General features: G+C 32.6%; 1 protein-coding gene across 1 annotated transcript in view; it reads right to left on the bottom strand.

Annotated features, from left to right (window-relative positions):
* The window catches only part of dpy (fibrillin-like protein dumpy), a 125,565-nt gene that overhangs the window by 97,037 nt on the left and 11,615 nt on the right, over positions 1 to 16,913 (bottom strand). Inside the window, exons 2-3 of the mRNA XM_089227647.1 lie at positions 14,870 to 14,925; positions 1,421 to 1,616 (exon numbers count right to left, since the gene is read on the bottom strand). Of these exons, the coding sequence (XP_089083773.1) occupies positions 1,421 to 1,616; positions 14,870 to 14,925 (252 nt within the window). The remainder of the gene's footprint in view (positions 1 to 1,420; positions 1,617 to 14,869; positions 14,926 to 16,913) is intronic.

Raw genomic sequence — 16,913 nt, 5'->3', positions numbered from 1 at the left:
GTCTCCGACGACGGCCGCGGTGTGATGACGAATACGATGACGGCCGTTTCGGGTAGGTGTGCGTACATGCATATTATACACATCAACCCGCCATTATTACGTACGTATTGTGTGTCCGTCTCCTCGTTGATGTGCATGTATATACAATATGATATAATATGTTTATGGAAAGCAAGTACGTAAGTGTACAATACTTATTGTGCCGTACATGTTGACTCGGTCCGGTGCTTTTTTTTCTCTCATACGAACGGCTGTGCCGTGGTGCAATACTACACGTGCGGTCACTGCAGTATAGGTATACACGTATTATTATTTCATATAATATTAATTATTAATAATATAGTAATCGGTACCGGGTATAGGTGGTATTATAATATTATATTGACGACTGCACACACGTACGATTGGACAAGTTTGAAGATTTAACCACTTCGAGTGTAATACAATAGAATGCGTTTATTACAAATTATTATGTATTAATATACAATATAGGTACATCATGCCTTAAACCGGAAATCAGTACATTTATACGTTATTTATTCCACCAAAAAATCAAAAAAATGACTAGATGAAGTACACACATTCAATCCTCTTTCTACACTCAAATAAAATATAAAGTTTACACTTTTGGTGATTTTTGGCTCATTAGATACTCATTACGCACTTAAAAGTTTAAAATCACATGCGGTCGGTAATTAAAACCACATATTTATCAATGATACAATTTTTATCCGTGATTGTCGTATAGTTCATTTCACGAACATTTGGTTTGTAACGATGAATGGATATTGTTATTGTGACAAAGAAACAAATAAAATATGATCGAATTTATCGTAAATTACGTGGTTGATTCGTAAATCCTATACACATACATAATATTATAAAATATGAACACCTATTATGTTTTACTGTTTAGCAGTTATATTTTGTATAATGGCAAGTATAGTACCTGCAGTAGTGCATATTTGAGAGAGTTTATGTCGAAAGAAAGGCTATATTAACCGTAAATCGTGTGTATGTTATAATATTTTAGACTGCACGCGCTACAGGGCCCACAGTCGTCGCATGTCGAGGGTCGTGAAAGTTATTATTCTCGAGAGTACTAACTATTGATATCTCCAAGGTTTTTAATTTGTTATACGCGATTAATACAACAGTATAATAATGACTGAATCGACTAAATTGACTTGTGGTTAAAAATGCAAACGTGTTAAAAGTAATAATATGTAAAATGTATCTCCGCAGGCACTATAGCTAGGTAACGCAAAATAATATCGAATACTGACTAAAATATCCGGTTGATTGATTTCGCCTACGTATAAATTCGTTATTTTCGTCGAACGCTTTGTTATTATAAACTAATCGATTGTAAAACTAAAATTACTATAAAAACATCGAAATAAAAAAATTTTTGACTTACCAGTGCACTTGAGTTCTCGTCTCAGTTCATCTGACCCTTTGTAACAGTCTTGTTTGCCATCACATAGCCTAGAAAGCTCATACAACTGCAACACCGTCGTAGACTCGTTCACTTGGCATCCAAAGTATCCGTCTTCCAAATTCAAAAAGAATATTTCTCTTTTTATTCCAAATCCAATTCCGCCTTGAGCATTTACCTGTAAAAACATTTCAAAACATTAGTTAACTTGTACATTTTTTGAATATTTTAATCAGTTACAGAAGTTATTGAAATCGAAACATATTTATACGTTTTTAAAATTCAAATATGTCCTAGTAAAAGTCATAGTTTTAGTCGTACGGATTTTTCTATTTACGTCCTTAACGGCATATGCAAACATATGCATGACTATAAATCATTTTTTTAAATATCAACTATACGAGTTATTACGAAACTATTATTATGCTATATATAGTAGGGTTCATAGTGTACCATATACATAGATTCAATTCACATGAATATATGAAATGAGTAATTGAACGGAAGGAAATATCTTTATAAATAATATTTACCTTGCGGACTTTTGTTTGAATGAGTATATTATGCATACATCTATTCGGATAATTAACTGTATTAATATAACTGACTCAATAGTCACTATTGATGATCATTTTTTAATACTAGTTATAATTATCGCCTAAGACTATAATGTGCCCTATATTTCAATTCAATAAGATATCATGTGGTGCTGTTAACCCTGAGATTTGTAGTAGTTTGTATAATATCCTATTCAATGTAGTTTAAAATAATAATATAATATCTAAATGTAACATTCACGTATCAATATAGCTTACAATAACCACTAAAAACTTTTAAAGTGACAGTAACAAATTATATTTTAAAAGTAAAATTAAAATATTATTTTTAAAAATACGTACATACGTATATTGGTTGTATATATTAAATTACAAGCTTGCTGATGTTTGATTATTTATTTTTATATTAAAAAGTATATTTTATAAGTTAATTTTATATATAACAACTAATAATTATTGTATCTAGTGATAATTATATATTTTTTTAATTTTATTCATATTTATTGCTGGAAATATGATAATAATGTATACCTATGCTTAAAATGTTGTCATATTCACTTTTCAGTAAGCTATTATAATAGAAATACAAAATATACTATTTATTAATAATAATTAATGATAAACTAATTTTTTTTCCTATTTTCATGTAGGATATACAGTTGGTTTGTTTTGCTATTATGTCGAAAAATGTCAATTTTCAAAACACTAGATCAACAACGATGTACAGACTAAAACGTAACGCTCCATCAACAATTGCATGGTTTGTTGATTTCGTTTAGGTTCACGCAGTAGCCATTATCTGAGTTGATGTCGTTATATCGTCTTCCTTTTAACTATACAAGGTTATGACTTCCGAGAAGCCATCCGAGACTCCTATGCCCTTAACCTTAGGTTACCCGCCATGACTGTATTGCGTTTTCTGTTTCTTTTTATTCCCAAATTATATTCACGCAAATTATGCGCATTTAAATAAATGGCATTATCATGGTCTTATCCACGCGTGTTAATCTAAAATAATACATATCAATACATCTCCATATATTCACACATTGTATACATGAATAATCATATTCTTAAATTTGATTCGTATATTATTATATTATTATCAAGTAATTTTAGGTCCCACCTAGCTACTACCTAATAGGTATCTACGTAACTTTAAGCTATCAAATTGTTTGTTTAACCGGTTATAGAATAAAGAAATACAAACAAACATCATATATAAACAGTGTCTACACTTTATACACATAACCCAATGCAACAAACCAAACTTCTAAAGTGATTTACCATAATAGGAACCTACATTACGTCACTATTATCTGAGAAAATGTCAATATTTTAATCTCTAAATGTAGTGGAAATAACAATCGATCACTATTCATCACATACTGTATGTAAGCGCTGTAGACCGTTAAAAAATGAAATAAATCGAAACAGAAGACGAATGTCTTTGGCCGCATCCGATGGAAAAAATTAGTTTCTATTGAATTAAATTACTGAATGGAACTGTAAGTGAATTCTTGTACCACAATTCGTATTGTAACCGTTATATATATTTTTTTTATTAGTCTCATCGGGCCACCACTGCAGTAGTAAAAAAGACATCAACCAGTAGGTACTTTTTATCAGATAATCGTGATGGTCATAGCGATGACCAAGCACTGTCCGATACGCACATACCTACATCTATAGCTAGCATGCAGGAAACACCGGAGAAAAAAAAATTACCGAGGGCACTGGGCTCTAACCGTTAATGGGCAATGCACCAGCGACCAGGTGTACTGATCGATTATATTGTTTCCGATTTTGGAATTTCGTGTCACAATAGTTGTATATGTAAAAAGATTTTCCATGACTGTACCGTAACGTCAAGCCACGACGACGGTAGTTTTTCCGTGGGCATGTACATTAATATAATTATATTGGCAGGTACCTATACACCTTCTATTAGTATGTATAGATTTTGAAGAGCACTGCGCATTTAGGTACATCATGATTTATGGGATTCGGAGACTTTAACGACCGGCCGATATATAATTACCGGATTATAGAGATCATTACATTTCAAACGCCCTCATCTATTTTCGACTACAACAGCTATATTTTTATAATTTCACCAGTGTTCGTCGAGTCCACAACAGCTTTCGTACGGAATCTTTGCGGGATCGGTAGTTGGTACGATTATATTCTCATGCAACATTACGAAATTATCATGAGGTCGTCCGCTCCGGCATGGCGTGGGTTACCGGAGAAACCGCTATAGCTTACCCTTATATGGGAACTTGAGTCAGCCCAAGGACGTAATAATAACATTATTATTTCGAGTGTTTCGCATAATATGTACACACACATACATATACATGAGTGCGCTCGCGCTGGTATTGCCCGAGCGAGTCGTTCGAAGAATACATTAGTATGCACCCACGAAGACGCCACCGCGCCGTCAGCTGCATGTTACATAATTTCAATATTTCTGGGTGAATGTCACATAGTGAAAACGTTACCGCCGACGATTTTATTTCTCCGCATCTGTAGTGCAGACGAAAGGCTGACACACACATACACACACGCAGATAGAAAAACAATATAATATTATACATAACAATGCACAGTGGAAATGCGATGCATTGTGATGGCTTGGTGAGCGTTATACCATAATATTATAATATATGCTCTAGATCTATATATATATATATATAGGACGTAGAATCTGAATATTATAACGATACGTACGATATTCAAGGCCAAAATCCAACGTATAAATCGCGGTTGTGTAACGCGCGCGCGGCTGTGTCGACGCGACGACAGAAAAGAGAAATTAAGACGACGCGCATATGTGACTATATCTGCAGCAAAGACAAATGCGGTATATACGTATAATCTTCCTTTTCTCTGTTGTTTCTCGTCAGACCACGTGGAAAGCTGCTGATATATAATTATTATCATGTTTGTCCCGTCGATTTTTGAAACAATAACGATTAACGCTGCTATTATGGATCGCGTTACGTGCGCGCGATTATGGCGTATGAAAAAAAAAATTCCCATACGTGAAAAACAACAGTGTGTCGGTCCCGCATGTGTGTTTGTGTGTAGAAATGTGACCCGTTTTGCCAAATACGGACGAGCGAAAGTGAACCCTCTTGTCCGTCCCGATTTGGATATTCCGGAAGATCGACGTTAATCACAGTTGAGTATATAGTTGTGATGTGTATTTCTTTCTTTTTCGCGCTTCGTGCGAGTTTTTTTCCACCTAATTCGTTACACGAATCCACTATACGATCGCTTCTATAATATGATTACATTAAATCACGGGAAGGACGAACGCGAGCACGCAAACACCGCCGTAAAAATCGATCACGCCCTTGATATTGCAGCAGTGCCCGTGTTTGTTGCGTCACATAACGTCCACAAGTGGAACTAATACATCACTATTGTGTCCAGGCGATCTTTAAATAGTTTTTTTTTTTTTATTATTATTGTCATTATTTCGTTTTATATTATTAGGTACTCTTGTACCATGCCTTAATGTATGTGCCTGGCGACGGATATCGTTCTACGATAATGCGTTGAGACCAACGTTATTGAATTTTCCCAGAGTCAAAATGCGCGCATGTATAGATATTATAGATATTTGCTCTGATTCGCGTGATAAAAATTAACCAATGGTCAATATGGGTGCTCCTCTCTCCACGGGTGTCCCGACAAATCGATTCCATCAATTATAATTGTTGTTTTGTGTGACCTTTTTTCTGTTAACATTTTTCGTATATATATATATATCGATCACTTGATTTGCGACATCTACTCGTATAGTATTGTAGATTCGTAGAATCGATAACATCAAATTTTGGTGAAAAACAACTATTACTTCTGCAGTATTATATATGAATTATTTTATGGTGTTTGATACAAAAACAAGTATACATCACACGTATTCCGTTCATTTTTGATAATATTGAGATAAAACATTTACTATCGAGTATCGAGGTTTAAAATAATAATATGTAGGTACCTACAATAGTATGAATCAGCAATATTCTTTCGCTTTTAAATTAACTTAAAAAAATAATAATAATAAGACTAAATGATAAATTATAATTGATCACAGAAATAAGATATTCTATGATGATATCATAGAAATGTTGTAGATGATGTTTTTAGTTTAGTATTTATATATTATATACCTACTTATATTTCATATACCTATATTTTTCTAAATCATAGAACAAAAAAAGTTTAATATTTCAAGAAATTATATACTATGTTTACGTCAATGCTATACTATAATTTAAATAGTACCTAATCTTTTATTATTTAGTAGAATCAAGTTTTAGTATTAATGGAGTGAATAAACATATTTTTTATAACTTGATATCGATGCTAATAAACATTTTTTTATCACTTTTTAATGTACTCATTTATATGCGTGTTGTGCTTATTTAAAGTATCTATTAAAGTAACTATAGCTATCAAAGTATTACACAAAAAAAATTTAGGATACCTACACTAGTTTAATATTATACTGTAAAATTATTTTTTGAAATACAAGATTTGATTTTAATAATATATACGCATGTTTGACCCATCACTGTGTGATCATAATTTGATATCAACTATATAATACAGAACAGATTGTCTAACTACAAAGTTACCTATACCTATATACATTACACTCAAAACCATTTATGGGCTTCGAGGATTCAGCGTCGGATTTTCGTTAAAATTAATAACTCTGTCTTGCTAAAAAAAAAAAAAACTCAATTTCCATTTCCATTACAGTTTAATATGTATATATATTATATATACAAATGTGTGTACATTAACCGAATATTATACATAGTATTAGGTCGTGGGGGTCTTTGGACAGTCCGGCGTTTATATTCATAACTATAAACACTTTCACCGGTGATTCATTAATTGAATACACAGACGGAAACAAAACCCTGACGCGCGTGGTTTTAAAATTCATATTATGATGCACGACTACATATATAAGGCTGGGTCCGGCATAAACTATCATTACATTGTTATTTACTAGCGCCCAAGTTTCCAACGCTAACTTCATAGTATATACGTTTCGAAATTATTATTCACACACACACACACACACACACACATCACATACATCACACTACGACGTGCATTAGTATTATACCACGTGCACCAAACGATTATTGTCGTTCACGTATTTCCTTCCGTATATGCGTATCGACAATATGGTATAGGTAATTGCTCGATGTTCGTCGATCGCAAACGAGTGTCGGTTTTAAATTTTGTCTATTATTTAAAAACGCCCATAAGTAGTAGGTAATGTGTAATTCTAAAGATTGGTATAATATATTATTTTATTTGTCTATTTAAACGATAGGTGTGCAATTATTTTTGAATTTAAATATATATAGATCTGCACGGCGTTCGGTTTTTTAATTTGCAACCACACATGAGCGGAACCGTCGTCGTGAGCATTGGCGAAGAGTAGAAAAACAAAAATAAAGAAAAAAAAAAGCTGACCGCACGTATAATAATCACAAGCGACTCCGCAATATGGCTCGCAGAAACCGGTATTTTTTACGTCATCGACCTGAGAATACCGGAGGAAAGCTTTAATAGGCTGCACGTTGCTTGTACCAATTTAGTGAACGCGGTAAATTATTTTATGCTCGACTATTGTTGTGCACCTATAAAATACCTAATATAAAATGTGCGTAATCGTGTACCTATTAAAAAAAAAACGCCCTATAGCTTTTGCAGTGCTGTTTGGTGTACTCATTCCTCACATATATTCATTCGCTATATTATACGAGACCACAATAAACGAAATCATCGTATTACAGAATACAAACTTGAGTATCATACAGGGACATTAAATTATTCAACAAAAGTGTATTGAACTGTGAGGAACTCGAGTAGACCGCGCCCGAAGATGAGCGAATAAACAATAAATTGTCACGATCCGACAAATAATTCGAAATAGAATACATACTCGTATAGATATGATATGTTTAGTGAGAATATTAGTAGTATTAGGTGAGGACGTTGCAACCGCTACTTTGAATGTCGACGAAAAACGTTTGCCAAATAATAATAAAAAAAATAATAAAATTATAATTTATAGCTGCACGCGTGTGCAGTCGAAATGCTCCGGGCCAATTGTCGGGTCGCGACTTACGCAGCAATCTACACGATGGACGTATTTCGAGAGGAGCAACCTGCGATTTGTCGAAGATGGGTTCGTCGACCCCTCAGGAACGTTCAAAATCGTCGTTATTCCTAAGCAAACATCGGCTTGGTCGCGGACTGCGTAAAAAACATAATGTATAATATAACTGACAAACGATGAAGACAATCTCGCGTAGTATAATATGTATGCATAACAATAATAATAACTTATAAGAGTATGATACCCCTAGGTAGATCGTGTGTAAGAACAAAAGGGGAAAAGAAAAACTGGAAACATAATATCACGACCAAATAAATACAGGGGGCGGTGCACGTTGTCAAAGTAATCTTCCTCCACGCCACGATATAGTCTATACGGTGTGCCGGGTGGTATATAATATAATAATGTGTTGTACGAGTATGTAGATATAGGTACACTGTACTGCATACCGCTGCACTAAAGAGTCCACGTTGTATGTATGTGTGCAGTGTGTGTGTGTGTGTGTGTGTGTGTGTGTGTAGGAATGTAAAAAATATCGATTACCCTCTAATATACCCGATAATGACGATAATAATAATTTATGCGTTTCAAACGGTGTGGTGGTAATTTTTTCCACCGTAATTAAACATCGATCGGTATACACGAATAAGACGTGCGCCGCTCGAAACGGCGGCAATGCTTATGGCGTTTTACAAGAAATCACTTAGCCATCGCCCGAAAAGTGTCTATATGTACCTAAGTATGGTGTAAGAATAACATATAATATTGTTATATTACACACAATACTTGCAAGGTTAACAAACAGACGTGTGTAATTATTATAAACCAAACACTCTGAATACGAAAAATTGCATATACCTAACACATATTTTAAAGTCAATAGTTATGTATAGAAAAAAACCACGAAATCATTAAATTCTTTAGCAATAGCTCGTAGTTTTCACGTGATTTTTGAACGATTTATCGAATATTATTACTCTACAGGAAAATTTTATTAAAAGCGAGTTAAACCTAACGAGAATAATTATAGCTATTGGTATGCGTGTACTGCAGTAAGTAACTATATACCTACCTAATGTAATGATTCTCGAGCGGACAAAGCGTCGACAACGTGGTTTAGAATATGCAGTAGCTGTCCATTAATGAACTACCATTTTTTTTTTACCCTGGTATCGCTTTATATAATATACATAATATAATATCGTTAATGTACAACAATAACATGTCCAATATAATAATAACGATAAGAATAGAACGGTGTTGAGAGACTTCCGTCGTGCAAAAAAAAAAATCGCCACCCAACCGGTTCTGAACTTTACACCTCCGGCTTTGTGTGGGTTGTTAATTTATTGGCTACTCTTCGAAATGGAATAATAAAATCCACAAACAAAATAACAGGCACCCCACAATAGGCTGCAGTATAGTCTAAGTATATAATATAATATTATTATTATATCGTCGTCATCTCGTGTACAATGGCTCGTAGGAATGCCGCCGAATCTTTATATTATACTATACAGAGTGTCGCATGACTAAATCGATCAACGTTATAACAGCCGCAGACGCCATTGCACCGCGTCGATATATTATTATTTTTATAATTTAATATTTTCATTATAGAACGAATTCGATTTTTCGAACGTACACCACGCTGTATATTATATACCTAATTTGATAGGCGTCTGTGAGCGAGAGGGACGAGGACTCGTTATATCATATATACACTGACCATCGTGCAGTACAATACAATGCGCCTCTTCATGATAATATTATATACTTATTGTGACTATATGGCAGGTATCACCATCGGGGTATTTGTTTTCGATCATATAATAATAATAATAATACCTAAGAGTGGACGTGCGCGTGCGCAAGATATTATTGGGTAGAAATTATGAATATATTATGACGTACATATAACATATATACGTATATTTTTCTATTTCTTTACGACAACGTCCATGTATAATAATTACACGACGGACTCGTACATGTCGGATGATGTACACGCACTGGGGCATTCTATTGTTTCGAGCTCCGTACAGCACCCCCGACGATCATAATCTCAGTGTGAGATGGTATTTACCGCATTATGTATATAATATATACATTACTGGCGACCATTAACTACGTAAATAACGCACGCTGGGTGAGGATATAGTAATGCACGTCGTTATATTACAATAATGTATTTTATGCGCGGTTGTGTTTAACGCATCATAGTAATATAAATATTATTTAGGTACTCCAGGCGAAGGTTCTTTTTGTTCGTCCGACAGATTTTTTTCGAGAAGAGTAAAATGCATGATATAATAATATACATGTAAATTATAATCATATTACAAACAATTCGATTCGACGGGAGTACCTATACATAGTTAATCGAATTATTTTGAAATCATCATTTACTCTCAGATTGCCGAACTTGAGATTATAATGATGATTATGCGGCCAAGCGCTAGTCGCAAACTGCAGTACATCACACATTCTAATAATAAACGCGACGAATGGTTGATAATCGACGTCGCGGTAACCTGTTATTTATTTTCAGTGACCAGCCGTGGTCTACCCACGAACGTTTCGTTGTAAAGGTTGTCGTTATACACTGATTCTTTGTAAAGTTTATATGGTTTAGAATATTTTTTAGTAGCCCGACAGTGTTTTACAAGGTTTTTAGTACCATCCGAAATCGTGAAAAAATAGGTATCATCAATTTATTTTTTTTAATGTTCATTTAACAATATTGATACACAAATAAACGTCTGTAAAACGTGTGCCCTTAAATCGGATAAATTAATAGCATGCTGTACTTGAGGTCTTGGACTATATGGATAATTATATTATTTATCAAACCGAAACCTATTCATGTAATTTACCTACAGGTATAAGGTTACTAGACTCTTGTTTTTTTATCCACTCAAAGACAACATAACGGTTCGTACAAATCAAATCAAGTTCCATTCAGTGCACCATTCCGTTTTCAATTAAACCTTGCATCAGTTGCATCGTATTCGTAAAGTCACTTCAACTAATTAGTAATTTGTCACTCTGTACGAATTAAGACGGCTAATTGTACACCCAAACGTGTTTAGTGTAGGTACTTATAAATGTTCCTAGACGTGCGCAAACCTTGTTGGTAGGAGTGGAGGGTAAAATGTTTGGTAGCACAATCCGTGGTCAAATTATTACTATTAATGTATTTTTAAAAATAATGTATTAATGTCGGTTAATCAGTCATAGTTTTAGATATATGATATTCTATAAAAAAAAATGTATTACGATTGATATTGAGTTATATTATAATTGGAGAAAAAAATTAGCTCGCAGAGGGGCAGAAGCGCACCCGCTCCTTTCCGTACACACGCCCATGATGATTATATCGTATTAGTATTCTCGATGGACGTAATCAGGCGCGTGTTCAAAACTCACGCATTTTGCGTGATTAAAATATGTCGGCACCTATATAATATCATATTATATTATATGCATGATATACCAGAATAAAATCGATTATAGATCAACCATATACTTTGCTAAATATGCAGACACTACCGGGAAATCTTGAACTTGGTCTATAACATTATTTTCCATAGACTTACACTGTACCTATACATATATAATTTATTCCTTGAACTTGACGGTCGAATTATGTATATCTCGCAGTATAATAATATGGTAACGCGCGTCACTAGTTATTGTTTTCACGCCGAACTAATCGATTTATTCACGCCTATTGCACACTGTGCCAACTCGCAGTGTCCCGCTCGACAAACGGACGATTGTCCATAGTTGTACGTTTTGTTTGAGCTATCTCTCGAAAGATACAAACACATTAGTTTTATATATATATATATGTGTATGTGTGTTCCGAGATCTGGCGAAAAACGTCCATATATACGTTTCCGTCGACGCAGTGATTTTAATGCGATCACGATTAATACAATCGTCCGAGAGCACTTTAAAGAACTAAAATCACGACCTAAGGGTGAATGACTGCTCGTGCCCCATGTTCAAGCTGGTGGCAAGTTCGATATTGTGTGTAATGTGTTCATAGTATCTACAATAATATATAATAAATACTGTATAGCATATATTATTATGTATATGCAGTGTGCACCCGCGTACGCGCTATGTATAATAATAATAATATGTAGTATACACTGCAACAATCGCAGTGACAACATCTAGTTACAATTAGTTTTAAAAAACCATCGCTGAACCAAGTTGTATAAGAGTCGTGAGTTTAAAAAAAACGGCTTTTATGTATAATAAATAATAAAGACATAACGCGTAGCGTAACACGGTAGTAATAGGATAACAAAAGTCGAATACAACACATAATTCACTAGTTGTATTGTATATATTTTCCTGGTTATAAATTTTAATGATCTACCAAAATTGAAAAAAAAATTAAATCATTAAATACGCATATGTGTGTATTATACAGAATCAATAAAAAGATTAAATCGCACTGATATAAATCCTAAGTAGTTATTATATATGTTTGTATATATCTACTAATAGATTTTGCAAACGGCATGTTGGAATGTTAATATTCTATGGTATTCGCAGCAGAGTATTGAAAAACCATATACACGAACTTAGAAATTATGCTCACAAAACTAGTTTGCTTCAAACAATATAATATATAGGAACCTACCTCCACCAGTAATCTTGACTCAAGCCGATTGCGAGACGAAAAAACCAGTTATTCCTTTCGCTTGTCTGGCGATATATATCCTATACGGAGACTATAGCTTTATATACGTACGATAATGGTCAGTGCAGTCTATATAAAATATACAATAATATACTGCGGTAATACATCATATACAAGAAATTATGGAAAAATTTAATTTTTCATCGTTATATCGATTCCATGCATTGATAATAGTACCTATACGTATTATTCCGGTTAGGTTAGGTTATCATATTTTTAGGGTATAGAACTATAGACCACCGATAATGTGAAATTAATACAACATTATTGTATATTTTATTATTATAATATGAAGCCAAATGTGTTTTTGCTTATTATATTACGTATCAAAGTTAAAATTATTGGTAATTGATAAAAAAAAATACTCTTCACTAGTGTTATAGTGTACATTCAATAATATTTTGCAGTCCAAACATTTACGTTAAGAAACAATAATATTAAATGGTTAAGAAAATTAAATTAAATACAACTATATTAAAAAATTAACATTCAAATGCATAGTTTAGCAAATCTCAGCTTCAAACAATACTCAAACTCACCGTATGATCTTATGTCATAATAATACATCATGTTTCAAGTATTATAACCATAACGCATTTCAATATAATATTACAACAATATTGGTGGAGATAAAAGAACCGAAAAAATGAATCATACAAATTATGCAAATCTCAAATATAAATTATTAATGTATAGGCGTCTGGTGGATCTACCCACGAATTACAGGTCAGTGAACAGCAAATAGGTTTGCCTTTCCTAAATTACTATGTCATAAATAATTTACATTTATTTAAAAAAAGAGTTGTAGATTTTTTTAAACATTTTAAACACATATTCCTTCATAAAATATCTGTGAAAATCATATATGGAAATATCGCTAGAAGCGTATAACTATAATATTTATATACGCATACTTAATACGTTATACATTATACAATAAATAATACATCCATTTTGTTTTGATAATAATGAAAAACCATGTATTTGTATTCAATTATAACATCAAACTTTTATATTGAAATAAAATACTATTGTTGAGCCGTCTCCCTTTTTGCTTGAAGGATAAAATAAATTATAAAATTATGAAAACATAGTGTAAAATGTATGCACAACCTTCCAGTCTATATACCTCAAGAACGCTTTTATTAAAATACACATTGTTTAGCCTAACGACGAACGTCGAAAAACAGGTGATTAACATCGACCTTCGGTCAAAATTAAAAATCTTTATTATCAAACTTGTATTTCGTGACTTTCCATCAGTAAAATTTCCATTAAAATTATTATTAATTTAAAAAAACACATACACATACACTCAATATTGTTACCTACCATTCAAAATGTGCTTCCGTGATTACTTTTAAAATATAATTGCAGGTGACATTATAATGAGATTTATTCGTATTCATCAGTTTGATTTGCGAGATAATTCAAAATTTAAAAATAATAATTAGATAAATAGATCACTGGCAATAAAGACTAAAGTGTATGTATATACCGTATCTCTTATTTGTGCAGACATTAAGTAAGATTTTTTTTGCATTGGTGAATCATTTCTTTTTTAATATTCAAACCGGTTTCAATCACTATTTAAAACTAGCATAATAGTAATTTCAATACTTTCCCCTCGGTTTCGATATTATGATGATTGGACATTTGATCGAAAATGAAAGTCGAGTACAAATTTAGGATCGTATGTAATTTATAATAACCTAAAAGTACTGAAAGACAATTTTCTGACAATTTTGAATTTAGTTGATAGTTTTCAGTTTTGAAAATATATTAATACTATGAGTATATTTTGATACAATATATTCCTAAGTAAGTATTTGTATTAACTTTTACAATTCTACTTTCAATAGTTTGTAATTTGAAACAAGTTCAGTTACACAGTCTATAATTTAAAATGAAATGATATATCTATTTCGGGTTAATTATGATATAAGTCAAAACCCAAAAGAATATTGGTCATATAATATTGGATTGTTACTTACCAAACTTATCAGTTGCCACAGCCATAACACTGCAGACAGGACGCATTTCATTTTCACTGCAAAAAAAAAACAAATTAGACTTTATTAGTGACGTCTTAATATAATAATAGTTTCACTATTTATAATAATCATACACGATAATCAGCGATAAAAATTTAACATTAGTAGGTAGTTCATTAATGATTATTGATCGTTGAATAACTTATCCGGTTGCCAATCACACATTTTAATCAGCACATTATAATCGTTTAACGGGTTAAATATTATACAAAACGTATGTGTCGTGACAAGTCATTTTGATAATTACTATACTTTCCAATTTACAATTTTAATATAATTTGAATGAAAAACCACTTCGTGATTAACGCTTATTGGTAGCGTATTGTACCTACATATCATATACTTTTTTTTAAATCTGGGCCAATTTGTGAGAAGGGGAGGGTAGGAACAACTGTCATGCCAAATACGAAACACGCCTTCGTATCACCCACGAAATCTTTCACTGAGCATACACCCATATATCATAGTGTTATTTTTTCACTTTCTATTGGCTAGGTAGATATTTTTGAAAACAATTGTCCGTTTGTTATATCTGTTCTTAAACGAATGTATACATAATAAACACTGGTACACATTTGAATAATACTTATAAGTAACTATACTAACAGTACTAACTACTTATATACGTACTACGTAGACACGTAGATCTAAACCTGTAAACGAAATTAGAATTGACAGTTTGGCCTTTACAATATTATTAGTTATTACATTATCGTCTTCAATATAATATAGTATGAATCAACGTTTGGTTATAATAATTTGTGTAGGTATGTATATTATGTCAAAGACGAATGTTTTTCAAAACATTATTGTAAATGTCAATAATAATTTTTTATAATAGTAGTTATAGACTACTGTTGTAGTGTATGCACTATGCAAATATTTATACAAACATAAAAAAAAAATTAACTATATGAATAAATTTGAAAATTTAATGAGTATTCTGCCAAGAACACTAAAAAAGGTACGGAAGTAATACTAATCGGTTTAAAAAATATATATTATAGCGTAGGCAACTAGTAATAAAATAAACGTGAGTTTGTATAATACCACTCACATGTCTTATAAATAGAAATATTTAGGATTCAAATATTGTAAAATATACCGTAAAGTTGAGATTACGGATATTTCATCATATTACACTTAGCACAGAGAGGCAGAACGGAATTTTCCCACATTTGTACTTTTAAGTATACGCATACCATATATTAAGCTATAATAATTATAGAGTAGGTATCTAAGAGTCATATAAAACGCGTGCATTTTATTCATGTGCAATATAATATAATTATATTATATAGTTATGTAGGTATGTATATGATGAATTCTTTTTATTATAAAATAAAAAAAAAAATGAGGAGATTCAGTCTGGTGGTTGATCGCATCATTATTTTGTCTGTAATATATTAAGGTACATTAGTTCATGTATACACTATTAAATTATCAGGATCGAATAGTTAATTTTTTGCGATTTTTTCATCCCTGCCGCTATATTATGGCGTATATATCTACTTTTCGCTTTTATATTATAATATATACGAGTACCTACAACCACCTGCGTATCACGTAGGGGAATCGAACTATACGATGTTCGCTCGGTGGTCTCCGACGACTGACCTTATCGTACAGAATATATCCGGCTAGGCGTATTTACATATCGACGGGGCACGGAAAATGCTTTATCGTATTTATTATTTGTTTGTCTCGTCGACGATTTTCCACTAGTGTACATAATAGTATATACGTATTGATAAGTACGTATCGTGCAGCGCTCTGTAACCGCGTGTTTGTATAAAAACTAGTAGGCGGATGTCTCTCGTGTGGTTTCAACAATGTCAAAGACCTGCATTCGGATTCACTTCATCAGGTATGCAGCCACTGCAGGCTATGTCCTATCTAGTATATATACCAGCTACACGTATATGATAAGTCGTACTCAGTGGCGTAGAGTGCACTACTGTTGATGACTGCCGACATTGGTGTC

Source organism: Diuraphis noxia, unplaced genomic scaffold (assembly GCF_037042655.1).
Source record: "Diuraphis noxia isolate RWA-SAM2 unplaced genomic scaffold, SU_Dnox_SAM2 contig0004, whole genome shotgun sequence".
Lineage (NCBI taxonomy): Eukaryota > Metazoa > Arthropoda > Insecta > Hemiptera > Aphididae > Diuraphis > Diuraphis noxia.
This window is presented reverse-complemented; position numbering and strand designations above follow the sequence as displayed.